This window comes from Pelophylax lessonae, assembly GCF_965119305.1.
Source record: "Pelophylax lessonae genome assembly, chromosome: 7".
Lineage (NCBI taxonomy): Eukaryota > Metazoa > Chordata > Amphibia > Anura > Ranidae > Pelophylax > Pelophylax lessonae.
In genome coordinates, this window is record NC_138774.1 from 85124446 (window position 1) to 85141562 (window position 17117).

Sequence of the window (17117 nt, forward strand, 5' to 3'; positions counted from 1 at the left end):
GTCTTCCCTTGTCACAGAACAAGAATATGCCTTGTTAATATAGGCAGACTGCCGCTCTGCCTCTCTGGGAACGATCTACAGGACCCTGTTATCAATCACAGCGGGAGCTGGTTGCTGGCGGCATGCCACAAACCCAGAAGAGGCGACCACGTACAGGTACGTTATTTTGCCTGTAGGAGCCGCCGCCCCACAGTATTATATATGAGGTGGTCGGCAAGTGGTTAATAAAAAAAAATAATTAAAAAATACATCTAGTATAGGTAGTTGACTTTGTCTCCATTAGTAAATACCACCAAAAGAAAGCTCTATTTGTGTGAACAAAATTAGTAAAATTTGATTTGGGTACAATGTAGCATGTAGCTATAATTGTACAATGTACAATGTAGCATGACTGAGTAATAGTCATTTAAAGTTGCGAGAGCACTGAAAGCTGAAAATTGGTCTGGGAAGGAAGGGGGTGAAAGTGCCACATCTGTCTGTAATCATCTGGCGCACATCATCTGCCACATCTGTCTAAGCATCTGGCGCACATCGTCTGCCACATCTGTCCCAGTGAACATCTGCCACATCTGTCCCAGTGAACATCTGCCACATCTGTCCCAGTGAACATCTGCCACATCTGTCCCAGTGAACATCTGCCACATCTGTCCCAGTGAACATCTGCCACATCTGTCCCAGTGAACATCTGTGCACATTTGTCCCAGGAATCATCTGCGCACATCTGTCCCAGGAATCATCTGCGCACATCTGTCCACATGGCTAAAAAATTATCCAGGGCCTTCAAAAATGTGAGAGGTACTCAGGAAATGAAATGGGTAACTTATGCCTTTAGAACGCCTGATGGTGCTACTTGGATGTTGGGCCACGGTATGTTGCCAGGCTGTGTAAAAGTCTCAAATGTGGCATAGCAATACTCAGGACGAGTAGCAGAATGAATTTTGGGGTGTATTTTTGCTATGTACATGCTCTGTGTTAAAAATATATTTTAAATTGGCAACTTTGTGTAAAAAAGAAAACAAATAAATACGTTTTCTTTTTCTTTCCACATTTTCCAAAAACTTGTAGAAAAAAGTGGACATGTTCAAAAGACTCAATATGCCTCATAGAATATACATTGGGGTGTTTTCTTTCAAAATGGGGTAATTTTGTAAGTAAATTTCATTGTCCTGGTGCTCCAGGGCCTTCAAATATGTGATAGGTAATGAAATGTGTAATTTAAAGCCTGACAGTGCTACTTGGATGCTGGGACCTCTGTATGTGGCCAGGTTGTGGAAAAGTCTCACACATGTGGTATTGCAATACTCAGGAGGAGTAGCAGAATATATTTTGGGGTGTAATTGCAAGTTTATCTATGCCATGTGTAAGAAAACTTGTTATTATGACAATTTTGTGGAAATAAAAAACATTCATTACCTAAACTATTGTGGGCAAAAAATTGCAACTTCAAAAAACTCACTATGCCTCTTACTAAATACCTTGGTCCTCTTTACAAAAAGGGGTCATTTGGGGGGTATTTGTACTGTTCTGATATTTTAGGGCCTCAAGAAATGAGAAAGGTAGTCAGTACATCAGGATTGATCAATTTTCAATGATACGTAGCCTAGCTTGTAAGCTCTATAACTTACACACAAACCGATTATCATACACTTAATAGGATTTTTGTTTACCAAAGACATGTAAAAGAATACATTCTGGCCTAAATTTATGTCGAAATTAGATTTTTGAGGATTTCTTAGAAAATATTGTTTTATTTTTCAGAATCTTTGTACTTTTTTTGCTTATATCGCAAAAAACCCAGTGCTGAATAAATACCACCAAAAGAAAGCTCTATTTGTGTGAACAAAATGATTTAAATTTAATTTGGGTACAGTGTAGCATGACAGAGTAATTGTCATTCAAAGTGCAAGAGCACTGAAAGCTGAAAATTGGTCTGGGAGGGAAAGGGGTGAAAGTGCCCAGTATTGAGGTGGTAAAAAGGATAAGTTTAACATTTAGGAAATATGATAAAGTGCACATATTTCTGCAGGGAAAACAAAAGGGTGCATTTACTATTTTTACCTACAGGAGCTTGCAAAGCATTGCACCCCTCAATCAGTGAATCATGGATACAATGCAAGGCTCCTGCACACTCTCCCTTCAGCTTTCTTGAAAGCTGCAGTGAGTATGAATGGACAACAAGCACGCTGATCAGTATGCCGCCTGTGAATGAATGACGTGGCTGTGCGGGTGGAGTCCCGCTGATGTTGAAATGTCACAGCAGCTACGGGCAGCCCGCTGTCACAGTGGAAGGGAGTCAGGGGAATGGGGGGGGGGCAACGTGTAACATGTTCTAATAGGTGAACCTAGCTTTTAACCTTCTACACAGCAAAAAGCATTATGAGAAAAAGATGGGTATTCATATGAGCTCTATTGTACAGCACTTCAAACAATGAGGATTTGCTGAAAACAGCTAAGAGATTGATGACCTACTCAGGTTGTTGATGATTCTTAAAAGGATAAGTTCAGCTTTGGGAACACGTTACATGTTCCAACAGTTTTTAGGGTGGAACATGTAAAACGTTCCTGTTCCTGCAGTGGCTCGGTGGTCCGGGGCCTGTGTGTGACAGCAGTACGGAGAGAAGTTCCCCTTACAGACTGTCACATTTTGAACGGAGAGTGAACTTACGGGGCTTCCCTTACACGGCCCCATGATTCATTCAGTTCTGTGAATGAATAAACTACAAGTACTGACATCCTTTGCAACCATCAGCTTGTAGTTCTCAATGAACTATCACAGCACTGTTGTAGTTTGTTGATTCTTCCTGTCAGTGTGAAACTGCATGCCTGTATGATGTATGGGCAGAAAGCACACACGGATAGTCTACAGGAGGCCTGCATGGCACCAGTGATCACTGGTGCAATGATTTCCAGGCTCCTAAAAAAAAAAAAAAAATAGTAAATGCTAATTTTTGTACCTGCAAAAAATGTGCATTTTATAATTATTTTTTTTGAAAGGTGAACTTATCCTTTAATTATCTAACCAGCAATCTGAGGTTGGGTCAGTTATCAAGCTGTATTGGTCAGTTTTCTCCAGGGCTGATCACTCTCACTGGGGGAAATTTACTAAAACTGATGCAACAGCCAGTCAGCTTCTAACTTCAGATTGTTCAATTAAACATTGGCAATAAAACCTGGGAGCTGATTGGTTTATATGCACATTTGCACCAGATTTTGCACTCTCAAGTTTTAGTAAATAACCCCCACTATGTCTCTTGCAGCATAGTCTTGATAACAAGACTGGCAGAAGAAAAATGCAAATCTTTTGGCAAGTAAGAAAGGTTAACAATAGTATGCATTTTAGCAGTTTGCTAATAGGCAAATCACCTGCACAGACTTCAGCGTGATCCAGGTCTGCAGCCAGGGTGCCGTGCCTTGAGGTTTGTGAGATGGGTGGGGACTCCATAACAAACTGAAGAGAAAAACAGCATTTAAAGTGATTGTAAAGTCTTGTTTTTTTTGTTTTGTTTTTTTTTCTTTTAAAATAACAAACATGTTAGGCCCCTTTCACACAGTTTTTCCCCCTTTCTGTCAGTTTTTCAGGCGGATCTGATTGGGTGCCCCATGCATCTCTATGGGGCAGCGGATGTCAGCGGAGACATGTCCGCTGACATCCGATCCTATCCTGTCCGTCCAATCCGGACAAACGGGAACCCTATTTTCCATCCGTCTAGCGGATCGGTTGAGAACGGACAGGCGGTCCGTTCTCATACGATTCCCTCATAGAGGACAGCGGGGATCTGACACCTCCATCTCCGCACGCAGAGCTGAGATGGAGCTGTCATCCCCCTGCTCAGCGGGGATGGGCGGAGAAAAACGGAGTCTGTCGGCGGAACGGACATGTGTGAAAGGGGCCTTATACTTTCCTCCTCTGTGCTGTTGGTTTTGCACAGAGTAGCCTGGATCCTCCTCCTCCCGGGTCCCTCACCACTGCTTCTGGCCCCTCCCTCCTATCAAGTGCCCCCACAGTAAGCAGCTTGCTATGGGGGCACCCGAGCCGAGCTGCAGCTCTGTGTGTCAGTTTAGACAGGGACCTGCCGTTCGGCCCCCTCCCCTCTCTCCTGATTGGCTCACTGACTTTGATCGACATCCGTGGGAGCCAATGGCACCGTGGGTGTATCAAAGCCAATCAGGAGGGAGAGTCCCAGGACGGCCGAGAGACTCGTGGACATCGCTGGACAGAGAGGGGGAACAGGTAAGTATTAGGGGGGCAGAGGGGCGCTGCTACACACATAAGGCTTTTTATCTTAATGCATAGATTGCATTAAGATAAAAAACCTTCCTGACTTTACAACTCCTTTAGAGAAAAGTCCACTTTTGAGAAACAAACAAAACAATCATTTAACATATGAAATTGCTACACAAGCCCTGTAATACATTTAAAGATGTACTGAAGTCTCAGGCTGCATTCACACTGGAGCGTTTTCTAGCTCCAACCTCAACAAGCAAAATTCCATTAATTTCAATGGCCCCTGTTCATCCTCAGATGTTAAACAGGGGCCATTGAAATAAATGGGATTTTGTTTGTTGAGCATCTAAGAGCTTTGAGCTACAAAATGCTCAAATGTGAATGGAGTCTTACACCCTAATATCTTTTTTTAGTCCTGTACCACTTTAAGGTTATACTGTTTACAGGAGGATTGGACATTGGCAAACAAAGAACTGTAGGCCAGCCCAGATTTACCGCCCCTACTACCAGCATGCCCCTGTGTTGTAGCAAAGCAGTACCAAGAGCACGATGAAAACAGAGGGGCAGGACCTATGTTCCTCCTCCATGGACAAGAAGATTTTACGATGAGCACTAAAATCCATTTTTCTTTTTGGTCCATTGAAGAGCACAGCAAGTTCTGAAGGGGAAGTCCACCCCAACACTAAAATCTCTAAATATACAGGCATCCACAATCTAAGACTAACCTATCTAGCCCTGTAAAGAAGAAAACACTACACATACCTTTTTTTTAAACTGCTCCAGTCCAATCTCCAGCGGCAGAAGCTCTGCAGAGGAGACAGCCGACAACGCCTGAGAAATTATTGGGAAGTAATGTTACCCATAGACTATGGGGCTTCCTTTGTCGGCTGCCTCTTCTGCACCTGCCTCCACAGCAAAGCCATCGTTGACAGTTCAGGACGGGATCGGCTTCAGAAAAGGTATTTATATCGATTTCTTCTTTAGGGGGCTAGATAGGTTAGTCTTAGATCGTAGATGCCTGCAGATGTAGAGATTTTAGTGTTAGAGTGGACTTCTCGTATAGACCTTCGGGACATCCAAAAGCAGGACAACTTCTTGGAAGGGTTGGCAAAATAGCAAACACGAATAGAACCAATAAACAGAACTTAAAGAGCAGCCTGAAGGACATTAGGCAAAGCTGGCATCAGATAAGTCTGAAATATCTAATTGGTAGAACTTCGAGAACATATGGACAGAAGGTCAGGTAGCAACCCTACAGATCTGGAAAACAGAGGCCAGATGCCATAAAGCCCAAGAGACGCTCACAGACCTAGTAGAGTACTCCTCAGCAGGAAATGGGGGAACCCAATCTCTGAGACCATAAGCTTGAATAAAGGTCTGTCTGAGATGGTGGAATGGGAAGTTTGGGTTTCAGTCTTCAGCAGTGGATAATGGGTAGCCTTGCAGAGCCCCCGAACAAATCCAGACAATGGATGGAAATTTCCTTTAGATGAACCAGAGCCATATAAAAAGGGATGGAAGAACAATGTTCTGGCGAGGGTGAAATGTAGAAGCTACTTTAGGCAAGATTGTCATTCTAGGCCTGAACAGCACCTAGTCCTTATGCGAAAAAAGAAAGGGGCTGGGACTTTAAATGAGGTGCGTGACAAACAGTTGGTAAATGGTAAATACATGAAAACACATTTGATAATTCCCAATACAGTAAAAAATACAGTAAAAAAAGTAGCAGTAATGTTGAGAGCAGATTTTTATTAAAGCAAAAGGTGGTTCAACAAAATACTGACACAAGGGGTTGATCCTTTTTCCAAGTCTGCAATTCTGTTTTTTAATTTTTATTCTGACATATTGGTGTTCTATCTTTTACTTGGATGTTATAAGACGTAAATACAGCTGTAAAAAACTATGTCAGTCTTCATCTCAGGCTGCAAAGCAACAAAATGTGATTTTTAAAAAATTTTTTTTATAAAGAGGATCCATAAGATGCAGCACTTTTACTGTATTGTTAACCGCTTTACCACTGCTCACTGTGCTGCTACTGCAGCACAGTGGCTCATTATCGTCTGGCGACGTAGGTCTACGTCACCAGACATTCCCCTCTCTCTCGGCGCTGCGCGCCGCCGGAGGCTCGCTCCCGCTGTTTTCAGTTACAGCGGGAGTCGGGCCAGGGGAGGAGCGGCGGCGATCGCCGCCGCTCTTCCCCGATCGCTCTACCCCTACGTCACTCTGCCTGTGAGGGGCTGACCGCCGCAGTATATCTACTTGCGGCGGTCGGCAATCGGTTAACCACTCCCTCTCCAATAAAATTAACCCCTTCCCTGCCAGTGTCATTTTTACAGTAACAGTGCATATATATAGCACTGATTACTGCAGTAATATCACTGGTACCCCCAAAAGTTTCAAAAATGTCAGTCAAGGGTCCGATCTGTCCGCCGCAATGTCGCAGTCCCGCAAAAAAAAAAAAAAAAAAAAAAAAAAAAAAAAAATCGCAGATCGCCGCCATTACGCGTTAAAAAAAAAAACACCAAAAATGACATAAATCTTTCCCTTAGTTAGTAAACGCAATAACTTTTGCGCAAACCAATCAAAATACGCTTATTGTGATTTTTTTTACCAAACATGGGTAGCAGAAAACAAATTGGCCAAAAATTAAAAAAAAAAAAAAAAAAAAAAAATCGGTTTTTACATCTTTTTTGGGGGGGAATTTCATATAAAAAAAATGTTAAAAATATTGTTATTTTTTCAAAATAAACGCTCTTTTTTTGTTTATAGCGCAAAAAGTAAAAATAGCACAGGTGATCAAATACCACCAAAAGAAAGCTCTGTTTGTGGGAAAAAAAGGACGTAAATTTCGTTTGGGTACGGCATGACCGCGCAATTGTCAGTTAAAGTCGCACAGCGCTGAATCGCAGCAAAATGCTCTAGTGGTAAAGTGGTTAAAAAGCCTCATCTTAAAAAAAAAAAAAAAAAAAAAAAAAGTACAGGAATTCATTCGCTTCTAAGAGGAATGAAAGGGAAGGGGAAGGTAGCTGGAGCACATCGCAGCTCCCGGAAACAAACAGCAACCCAACAACCCTACATGTCCACACCACATGTGAAGAGAAAAAGACTCAAAACCATTAGACTGAGGCATATTAATAAATATAACCAAAAATTGTACCATGAAATCCACACAATATGTATGTCGCAGACCCCCAAATTTGGGTCAGCCACCTGAAATAATAGCCATAAAGCTATAATCAGGAATACCATCTGTAGTCATGCACCTCCATCCCTAGATCAGTCATTGAAAAGAGGGAGGTTATTTGGGACTTTAAATGAAGCACTAAGGCTCTGAGCCTCCATTCCTGAATATGGTAAAAGAAGAAAAGGGGCTGGGAATTTAAATGAGGTGCGTTACAGTTGGTAAATGGTAAATACATGAACATTTGATAATTAACCACTTACCAACCACCCACCGCAGATGTACGTCACAACTTTAACGCTAAATACTGTGGTTATGGCAGCAGATAGCTGCCATAAACCCGGTATTTTTAAAAACGGCGGGCGATCGGCTTTCAGGTAACGGTGGTCCCAGCGGTGGATTTGCCGTGGGATCACCCTTACAGGGCAGTGGAAAAGGTGCCCCCCTCCCGCCGTGTCCTGGTCCTTTTCCACGCTTAACGGACCTGCCGGCAGCAGGGAAAACGATCCGATCTCGGTGTAACCCTACTCGTCACTTCCTGTGAGGGTAGATCATTCAACAGCTGAGCAGCTCACAGCTGTGCACATGCTCACAGCTGCGGCGGGTAGGGAATTTTCATGGGGTAGTGTTTTTTAACCTTACACCGCGTCATTTATCAGCTGTTGCATGGCATGTGTGCATGGCCAGCCGCTAAATTATATCATCTCGGAGACTTCCCTCATCAGCAGGTGCGGCGTCCCAAATGCGTGACTGTTACATTCTAAAACACTGTAGCCGTGATTTGTATACACTGCCAATTAAATTTTCCTGGAGCAGAGGTGAGGGAAGTCTGACGGGTTGGAGCAGAGATGATTTTGCGTGGCAACAGCTGATGAATGAGGCGGGGTTCCGTGAAGAAACACTACCCCGTGAAAATTCCCTACCCTCCACAGCTGTGAGCATGCGCACTGACAAGCGGCTCAGCTGATGTATGACGTACCCTCACCGAAGTGACGAGGGTAGGGAATTTTCACGGAACACCGGTGTTGTAAAATTTTGTCGGATCCGTGAAAAAAAAAAAAAAAAAAAAAAAATCGGACCTCGTCACTTCCGGTGGACAGAGTGTCACAAAACAGCTGATAGAGTCGTCCGTGCGCATGCGCAGAAGAAATGTTTCGAGGTTTGCCAAAATTATAACAGAGAGCGGACAGCTGATTGAGAGGAGGCGGGGCTGAGGTGCGACGGAGGACACCGCCGCTTCACTGAAACATTACAGGGACGGAGGCACATCTGCAGAGCTGAATAGAGGAGGCGGGACAGAGGCGCGGCCGTGTAATACATGCAAGGGCTTAAGCGACTCCTTCTGTTTTATTATCTTTAGTAATTATCGTATTATTTATCCTTAGGATTTCATTACATTTAGTATTTCTTATTTTGTATTATAGAAATACTAAATGTTATTAAATCCTAAGGATAAATAATACGATAATTACTAAAGATAATAAAACAGAAGGAGTCGCTTAAGCCCTTGCATGTATTACACGGCCGCGCCTCTGTCCCGCCTCCTCTATTCAGCTCTGCAGATGACGCGGCGGTGTCTTCCGTCCCACCTCAGCCCCGCCTTCTCTCAGTCAACTGCCCGCTATGTGTTATAATTTTACCAAACCAAGATAATGTCTTGTGCGCATGCGCACTTGAGACTCCATCAGCTGTTTCATGACGTAGGACCCCCGGAAGTGACGAGGTCCGATTTTTTCATGGGTCCGAGGAAATTTTAGAACACCGGATCCTCTTAGACAGGAAGTCGAGTGAGGCAAGATGGCCCTCACTTGACTCTATGGTCTTGGAGGAACGGAGCGACATCAAACGTTGTTGCCTAGCAACTGGCATAAAGAGTAGATTTTTTTTAACTATTTTTTTTTTGTCTTTTTAAGTGTACTTGTGAAATCTGAGGACTCTTTGACCCCAGACAATAAAGAGGTCCTGACATGGCTATTTCTATTACAAGGAATGTTTACATTCCTTGTAATAGGAATAAAAATGATCAAATTTTTTTTTTTTTTAAACTGTGTAAACAAAAATATTTAAAAAAATAAATAGGAAAAAAAAAATGAAAGCGCCCTGTCCCCGTTAGCTCGCACGCAGAAGCGAACGCATACGGAAGCCCCGCCCACATATGTAAACGGTGTTCAAACCACACATGTAGGGTATCACCGCGATCGTTAGAGCGAGAGCGATAATTTGAGCCCTAGACCCCTTCTGTAAGTCTAAACTGGTAACCTGAAGAAATTTTTAAAGTGTCGCCTATGGGATTTTTACGTACCAAAGTTTGTTGCCATTCCGCGAGCGTGCACAATTTTGAAGCATGACATGTTGGGTATCTATTTACTCAGCGTAACATTATCTTTCACATTATGGAAAAAATTGGGCTAACTTTACTGTTTTTTTATTTTTTAATTCAAAAAGTAATTTATTTTCCAAAAAAATTGCGTTTGGAAGACCGCTGCACAAATACAGTGTGATAAAAAATATTGCAACGATCTCCATTTTATTCTCTAGGGTCTCTGCTAAAAAAAAAAAAAATATTATATATATATATATATATATATATATATATATATATGATGTTTGGGGGTTCCAAGTAGTTTTCTAGCAAAAAAAAAATATTTTAGCTTGTAAACACCAAGTCTAAAAAATAGACCTGGTCTTAAAGTGGTTAATTACAGCTTTTAGTCTGTCGGGATATGTCTCTACTAATTTTTCATATCTAGACTTTGCAATATTTGGCCACTCTTCTTTGCAGAACTGTTCAAGTTCAGTTAAATTAATTGGTGACCGTTTGTGGACTGCAGTCTTCAAGTCATTTTCAATGGGGTTTAAGTCCGGACTCTGACTAATCCATGCAAGGACATTCACCTTTTCCGTCGTCAACCACTATGTGGTAATTTTTTCTGTGTTCTTTGGGTCATTATGTTGGAAGGTAAACCTTTTTCCCATTGACAACTTTCTGGCAAAGGGCAGCAAAAATCCATGCAAGGACATTCACCTTTTCCTTCGTCAACCACTATGTGGTCATTTTTTCTGTGTTCTTTGGGTCATTGTCATGTTGGAAGGTAAACCTTTTTCCCATTGACAACTTTCTGGCAAAGGGCAGCAAATGTTCCTAAAGAATTTGATGGTATTTGCCCCATGCATTTTTCCTTCTATCCTGACAAGTGTTTCAGTCCCTGCTGTGTAGAAACACCCCCATAAGTGGATATTACCACCTCCATGCCTTACTGTAGGAATGGAGTTTTTTTGGATGATGAGCTGTATCAGATTTCCGCCAGACATATAGCTTGGTGTTGAGGCAAAATAATTACATTTTAGTCTCATCTGACCATTAACACCTTTTTCCATGTGGCCTTAGAATCTTCAAGGTGCGTTTTGGCAAAGCTCAGTCGTGACTGCATGTGGCCTTTCTTAAGGAGTGGCTTTTTTCTTGTAACCCTCCCATACAAACCACATTTGTGCAGAATTTGTGATATTGATGTTACATGCACACAATGACCACTCTATCATAAAATCCTGCAACTGCATCGGAAATGCTGTAGGTCCCTTGGTATCCTCTCTGACCAGTTTCCTCCTGGCTCTTTCATCCAGTTTGGAGTAAGTCCTGATCCAGGGAGGGTCTGTGTTGTACCAAACACCTTCCACTTCTTAATAATAGACTTCACTGTGCTTCTAGGCATTGAGAAAGCCTTTGAAATTCTTTAGTATCTATCTCCTGACTTGTGCCTGTCCACAACTTTATCCCGGAGACCTTTTGACAGTGCCTTGACATCCATAGTTGATGGTTTGCTTCAGTTGCACTATCAGGGACTGAAATGCTCCAGGAAAGCTCTTTTTATGCTGAGCTAATCATAATGACCACAGCCGATCACAGTTGAGATTCAAATAGCTTTGTGTGCCATCAAGGTGATTAGCTACGCCTGATAGTGTTTACAAGTAACTTTTAGGAGGGGGTGATCCTTTTTCCAACTCTTGATATTATTCTTGAATATTTTTCTGACATGTTGGAGTTATATCTTTCAATTGGATGTTCTAAGTTGCACTGAGTAAATAGAGATGGATAAAACAAAAATGGTGGCTGTCTTCATTTCTGGCTGCAAAGCAAAAAAAAAAAAAAAATGTGATTATTTTTAAAGGGGGCGGGGTGATTAAATTCCATACCCACTGTAAGCAATAGAAAGAGCTGTATGAAAGTGGTCATAGATCTGTAGTTTTGCTGCTGATCTGTCTCCTCTATTCCGAAGGCTGACCATACACTATACAATTTTCTTGTACAACTTTACTTTTAAATTAACAAAACCATATAATATGAGGTCAAACCTAGGGGATTCACATTCGCAAAGTATGCTCCCCAAAGATTGTAAAACTACCGAAAAGTATATTTACTAGCTTGCAGCAGCGTGGGAATCACCGATTCAGACAACCCTCTAGCCTGCAGCCCCTGGCTTCGACAGCCAAGCCGTTAAAGCCAGTGACTATAAAGCAAAGATGGGAGATTAACCCTTGAGACAACAGATCTCCTCTAAGAGGAAGTTACTAAGGAACATTGACGACCAACCGCAACCGATCTGCGTACCAAGACCGGCAAAGCCAGTCTGGAGCCACTAGGATGGCAGTAAATCCTTCTGCCTCGAGCCTACGCAGGAGTCTTGGCAGAAGTTCCAGAAGAGGAACGCCGTATTTCAGACGACACCAGCTCCAAAGGAGCCACCAGTGTGTTTGTGTCGATGGCCTGAGGATCCCAAGATCGTGCCACAAACCCAAACACCTTCCTGTGGAGATGAGAGGCCAACAGGACCAACTCAGGAGTTCCCCACCAGAGACAACACTAATGAAACACCTTTGAGGAGATGTCCAGTATATTGATCGGTAGTCTGGATTCTTCAAGGAGGCCAGACCCCCTGAACACAATCTATGTCAAAAACATGCCACCCCACCCAGACAGGCTGGCATCCATGGTGACCACCGTCCAGTACAGGGCAAGGAAGAATCACCCTGTGGAAGCGTCGGAGAGTGAAGCCACCGAAGCCGGGACCTTCTCCTGCCCCGGCTCAACAGGATCAGATTATCTAGAGACTGTGAATTCTGACTTCATATAGCAAGAAACCCTCTTGCAGAGGTCTCATGTGAACAGATTTTGGAACTTGTCCCATGGGAGGAATACCCTGACTGAAGCAGAGACCAGAACAGATCCAGATAGTCCAACTAGGTTGACGGAACCATGATGGTCATGATGACATACCTTAGCAACCCAGATGTTTTGGAACTACATTTCCCATGATGCTCATGCACTCTGCAGTATAGTTGAGCATCATGGGAAATGTAGTTACAAAACATTTGGGGTGCCAAAGTTCACCATCACTGGGCTAAGGTGATACATCTTGACAATGCTCCTTGCCAGGGCAAGTGGAGGAAGTGCGGATGCCCGACATATAACGGAATATGACGGTAAGCCTATTAATATTGATAGAGGCCAGAAGATCCCCCTGAGGTAGGGGTGCCACTACCGTATGAATGGAGTCCATTCGAAAAAATTTTACCCGCACAAAAACGGTTCAAAACTTGAGGTCTAAGATTGCACGTACCACACTTTCCTTCCTAGCACCTGCAAACATGTTTGAAATAAAAACCAGGAAACAAATGTTCCGATTCTGAGACCGGAACAATCACCCCTTTTAGTAGCAAGTTTTGCACCCCCCCGAAGAGATCTTGCAGGCGGTCTGGGGATAAACGCAGGTTGGAAGGAGAGAATCGCACTAGAGTAGAAGATAGAAAACTCGATCTTGTACCCGGGCCGATCAAATCAAGGACCCACCTGTCTGATCAGGGAGGTCCACAGGTTCAGGGGAAGCAACGACATCCTCCCCCACCCCAAACACGGTTGATGGCGGCCCTTCAGGCACAAATGCTATGGTGAGCACCGGTCCAAGGACCAAACCAGCCACAGTAAAACATGTGGCGGACCAAAGTCTCGGCTCTCTGGACAAAAGGATCTTCTAAAAAAACGGAGACTCCTCCACTAGAGTTATGGTGGATTTATTCAGCCTGGAGACCGGAGAGTCCCCCACAAGTGGGACTGCCCATGTACTCAACAGAGACCCCTCAAGGGAATACCGTCTATCAAAACGCTCAGGCACCATCATATTGCGTTTAGAACAAGTCCACTGATTGGCGACAATTTTGGTACAGTAGGCGGGAAAAGGGGGATACCTTTGCTGCTTCTGAGGAACTGCGGGCCAAAAGGGGTACGGCGCTGATGACGTTGCAGCAGCTGCATCCCAATATTTAAATTACCCGCACCGATATAATCAGTATATCTACCAGAGCCTTTGCATAGGCATGTGCAGTAATCAGCCTCACAGTCAGAGCACCCAAAGTGCGTGGACGCAGACCAAACTGTCCCTATATACTAAGCTCACCCTGAGAACAGAGTACACTCACCCACACAATGGCTGCTACACTTCGCTAAAAACCAAAATGAAACGCCCCCACAGTGTCCCCCGATTCAAGGGAGGCGCCAGGCTGATCATAAGGTGCCCCCCTTGGGAGGCGGATGCCCATCTGCAGCTCTAACAACCCGGTCAGCAGCTCGCACAGCCTGGTCAACAGCTCGGACAGCTTGGCCAGCAGCTCGGACAGCCAGCCACGAGTAGGCCGCAAAGCTGCGGCTTAAATTTGGGGCCTGATCCAGCCGCGTGAGTCGCGTGTCCGCCGGCAGCTCTGTTAGCTTGATCAGCAGTTCGGACAGCTTGGTTAAGAGCTCGGACAGGTTGGTCAGTCGCTTGGACATTTAGTTCCATCATCCACGAATAGGCCGCAAAGCCGCGGCCTCAATTTTTGGCCCAATCCGGCTGTGTGAGTCGCGTGTCCACCGGAAACTCTGTTAGCTTGATCAGCAGTTCGGATAGTTTGGTCAGGCACTCGAACAGCTTGGTCAGTCACTTTGACCGCTAGTTCTATCAGCCGCGAGTAGGCTGCAAAGCCGCGGCCTCAATTGGCCCGATCCGGCCATGTGAGGGGCACATCCGTTGTCAGTACCATCCGCTATATCACAGCTCGGACAGCTTGATTAGGAGCTTGGACAACTGGGCCAGCAGCCCAGACAGCTTGGTCAGTCACTCGGACAGTCACTAGGACAGCCATGAGTAGGTAGCAAAGCTGAGGCCTAAATTTTCGGCCCGATCCGGCCACGTGAGGCGCAGACCCGTGGATGATGAAACAACCGCTCCCCCCAGCCCAATAATCACCGCAGGGAGCCCAAAGGACATCCCTGCCCCAATCACTAACCCCCCCCAGGGGACCCGGAACCTTATGCTGGAGGGTGGCTACACTCAGCTTACATGGCCCCATTGTATGTAGGAAGGTAGCCACCCTCTTTGGCATGCTTCCAAAATAGAATACTGAATGTTATACAACTGGACATGCGCCCCTAACATCACTTGCTTTGGCTACTCCCAAAATGTTATCAATGGGCAGTTTACTGCACTTTTTTTGTGCCAGCATTGGCTGTTTTGGTACGTAAAAGCACATATAAACTGTCCACAGATAAATATGTGGGTGGAACCAGAACAAATAATGTGAGGGAAGCATGTGCAGTTGGATCAGTGGCGCTTTGGCTCATGGGTGTTGTAGCCCAAGTACAGCGGTGCACGTTACTGCAGTATACATGGACCTTCCCCTCTCTGGGACCCAAACAATGGTATTTTCTAGTCTTCTTTTAATTTTCAATAAGAATGTAATTTCCAACATTGTGCATTAATGAGAGGTCTGTTTAAGCTGGACCTTTTAGTGTCATTTTACCCCTTTTCACCAGTTCAATTATGAATTAATCCTAAAAAAAACTGTGTGCTTACTCGATCAACGTCGAAGTCTAACAGTTCCTCATCAAAAACTTCCATGGCAGGGCAGGATCACTAGATCACTTAACCGCTGAGACAGTCCCAAAAATGACAGATTCAGAAGACACTTCAGGAGAGGATTTTCTTACAAGGGAGCGGTGGCGAAGGCAGCAGATTATTGTATCTAGAATCAAAAACAACATTTTAATATATTTCAGCTTACCAGTCTTTAGATGAGTGGGCTGCATGTTTCCTATTTAGGCCTTTTTTCCCCTGAAAATCCTGCCGGTAACACAATAAAGCTGGCCATACATGGATGAAAATATAGCTGGTTCAGCAGGGACAAATCGAGTTCTGCACAACCCGCCTGTTGGAAAATTTCTGCATGATCAGCACTGCAGGCTACACCTGGCAGTGTTAATCAGTGTATTCTGTGGGAGTGATTCCTCCATTCACATCAAGTGTGTAAATGGTGGAATCAAGTCTTTTTTTTTCATACAACCTGGTGGTTGAACAAAAATAAAAATGACTAATAAATGGGCTGCCCATACAGATGGGCCGAATATTGGCCAAAAACAGCCAACTTTTGGCCCATATGTACAGCTGCCTGTTTGACAGTAGCTGATCTCGCTTCTGTCAAACTAGCATGCTTGAAAACCAGCAGCCGATCAACATCCGATTAGCGCTTGCAGCCAATACCAGCAAGGTAGAAATGCACCTGAATGGAAATTTTAGTGCTGAAACCCGACAATTTAGGATGCACTTGGTGGAAAACGACATTTAAAAAAATAAAAATAAAAAATTATTATATATAATTGTATTATTTGACTTTTGTATTAATATCATGAATTTTAATAAGTATATCTTTTTTTTATATATTTAAATTCATTGTCGGCCATTATCGGCACCTTTAGCTTTCAAGAAAAATGCATCCCTTTAAATTCTATGTGTCTTCACAGTGGTCCGTTGCGCTTCCGTTGTGGTGTTAAAAATCTTGCTTACTGCATTTTTGGTCAGTTAAAATGCATTGAAAACACAACAAGAATGCATTACTAGCTCACCCATGTTACGTTTTTGATGTGGTTTTTGAGTCACATGACCTATGAAAAAACACAAAAGCACAATAAAATTGAGGCAAAACCGCAGGAAATCATTATCGGCACCTTTTTCTCGATCGGCAAAATGTTGAAAACACCATATTCGGCCGATATGTTTCGGTCACCGAAATTACAGTGCATCTCTACTGCAAGCGCTGTCCGGGGTGTTCTGACTGGGGGTAAGTGCACAATTGTCAGAACACAATAGTGCAGTGGGGGAGATCACTGTATTAACACTGCTTGTGTTCATTTTTTTTCCCCATTCAGCCCACTAGGTTGAATGAACAAAAAAGCTTAAGCCGGCTATAAACAGTTGGAATCCCGGGCCAGTTCAATAGGAACCGGCCAAGATACGAAACATGTATGGGCAGGCTGAATGGGATCATCCAAAACAGTATTTCTTTTGCGCTCAAGTGGTCTGCGAGAAGGTGAGTGGTCTTTGTTAACACCACCTAAGGTCTTGCTGCCCCTCAGGACCAAGGGTATCCAAATACACTGAAAAACAACAAGAGAAGGGCGCACCAACCTCTGTGATCGCATCAAGGTTGGAGTATATAGAGACCTATATTGATATATACAGTATATATGGATACACATATTGCCGTTTTGCATTTTAGTCTATGTTTGCGATTTTAAAGCCAAAGTTAAGTCCATGCGTAACCCTGGTTACTATGTTTGTTTGCCAGTTAACGATTCATAATATTCACTCTTTTTATTTTGCTCTTAGTTTTTAGGCCTCATGCACA

At 43.7% G+C, this 17117-nt stretch overlaps 2 protein-coding genes across 2 annotated transcripts in view; both read right to left on the minus strand.

The window, feature by feature from the left end:
• The window catches only part of LOC309559345 (cytochrome c oxidase subunit 7A2, mitochondrial-like), a 361900-nt gene that overhangs the window by 170464 nt on the left and 174319 nt on the right, over positions 1 to 17117 (minus strand). The window lies entirely within an intron of this gene.
• The window catches only part of LOC309559344 (adenosine deaminase domain-containing protein 1-like), a 109197-nt gene that overhangs the window by 89073 nt on the left and 3007 nt on the right, over positions 1 to 17117 (minus strand). Inside the window, exons 2-3 of the mRNA XM_082262578.1 lie at positions 15290 to 15458; positions 3364 to 3448 (exon numbers count right to left, since the gene is read on the minus strand). Of these exons, the coding sequence (XP_082118704.1) occupies positions 3364 to 3448; positions 15290 to 15334 (130 nt within the window). The 5' untranslated portion in view covers positions 15335 to 15458. The remainder of the gene's footprint in view (positions 1 to 3363; positions 3449 to 15289; positions 15459 to 17117) is intronic.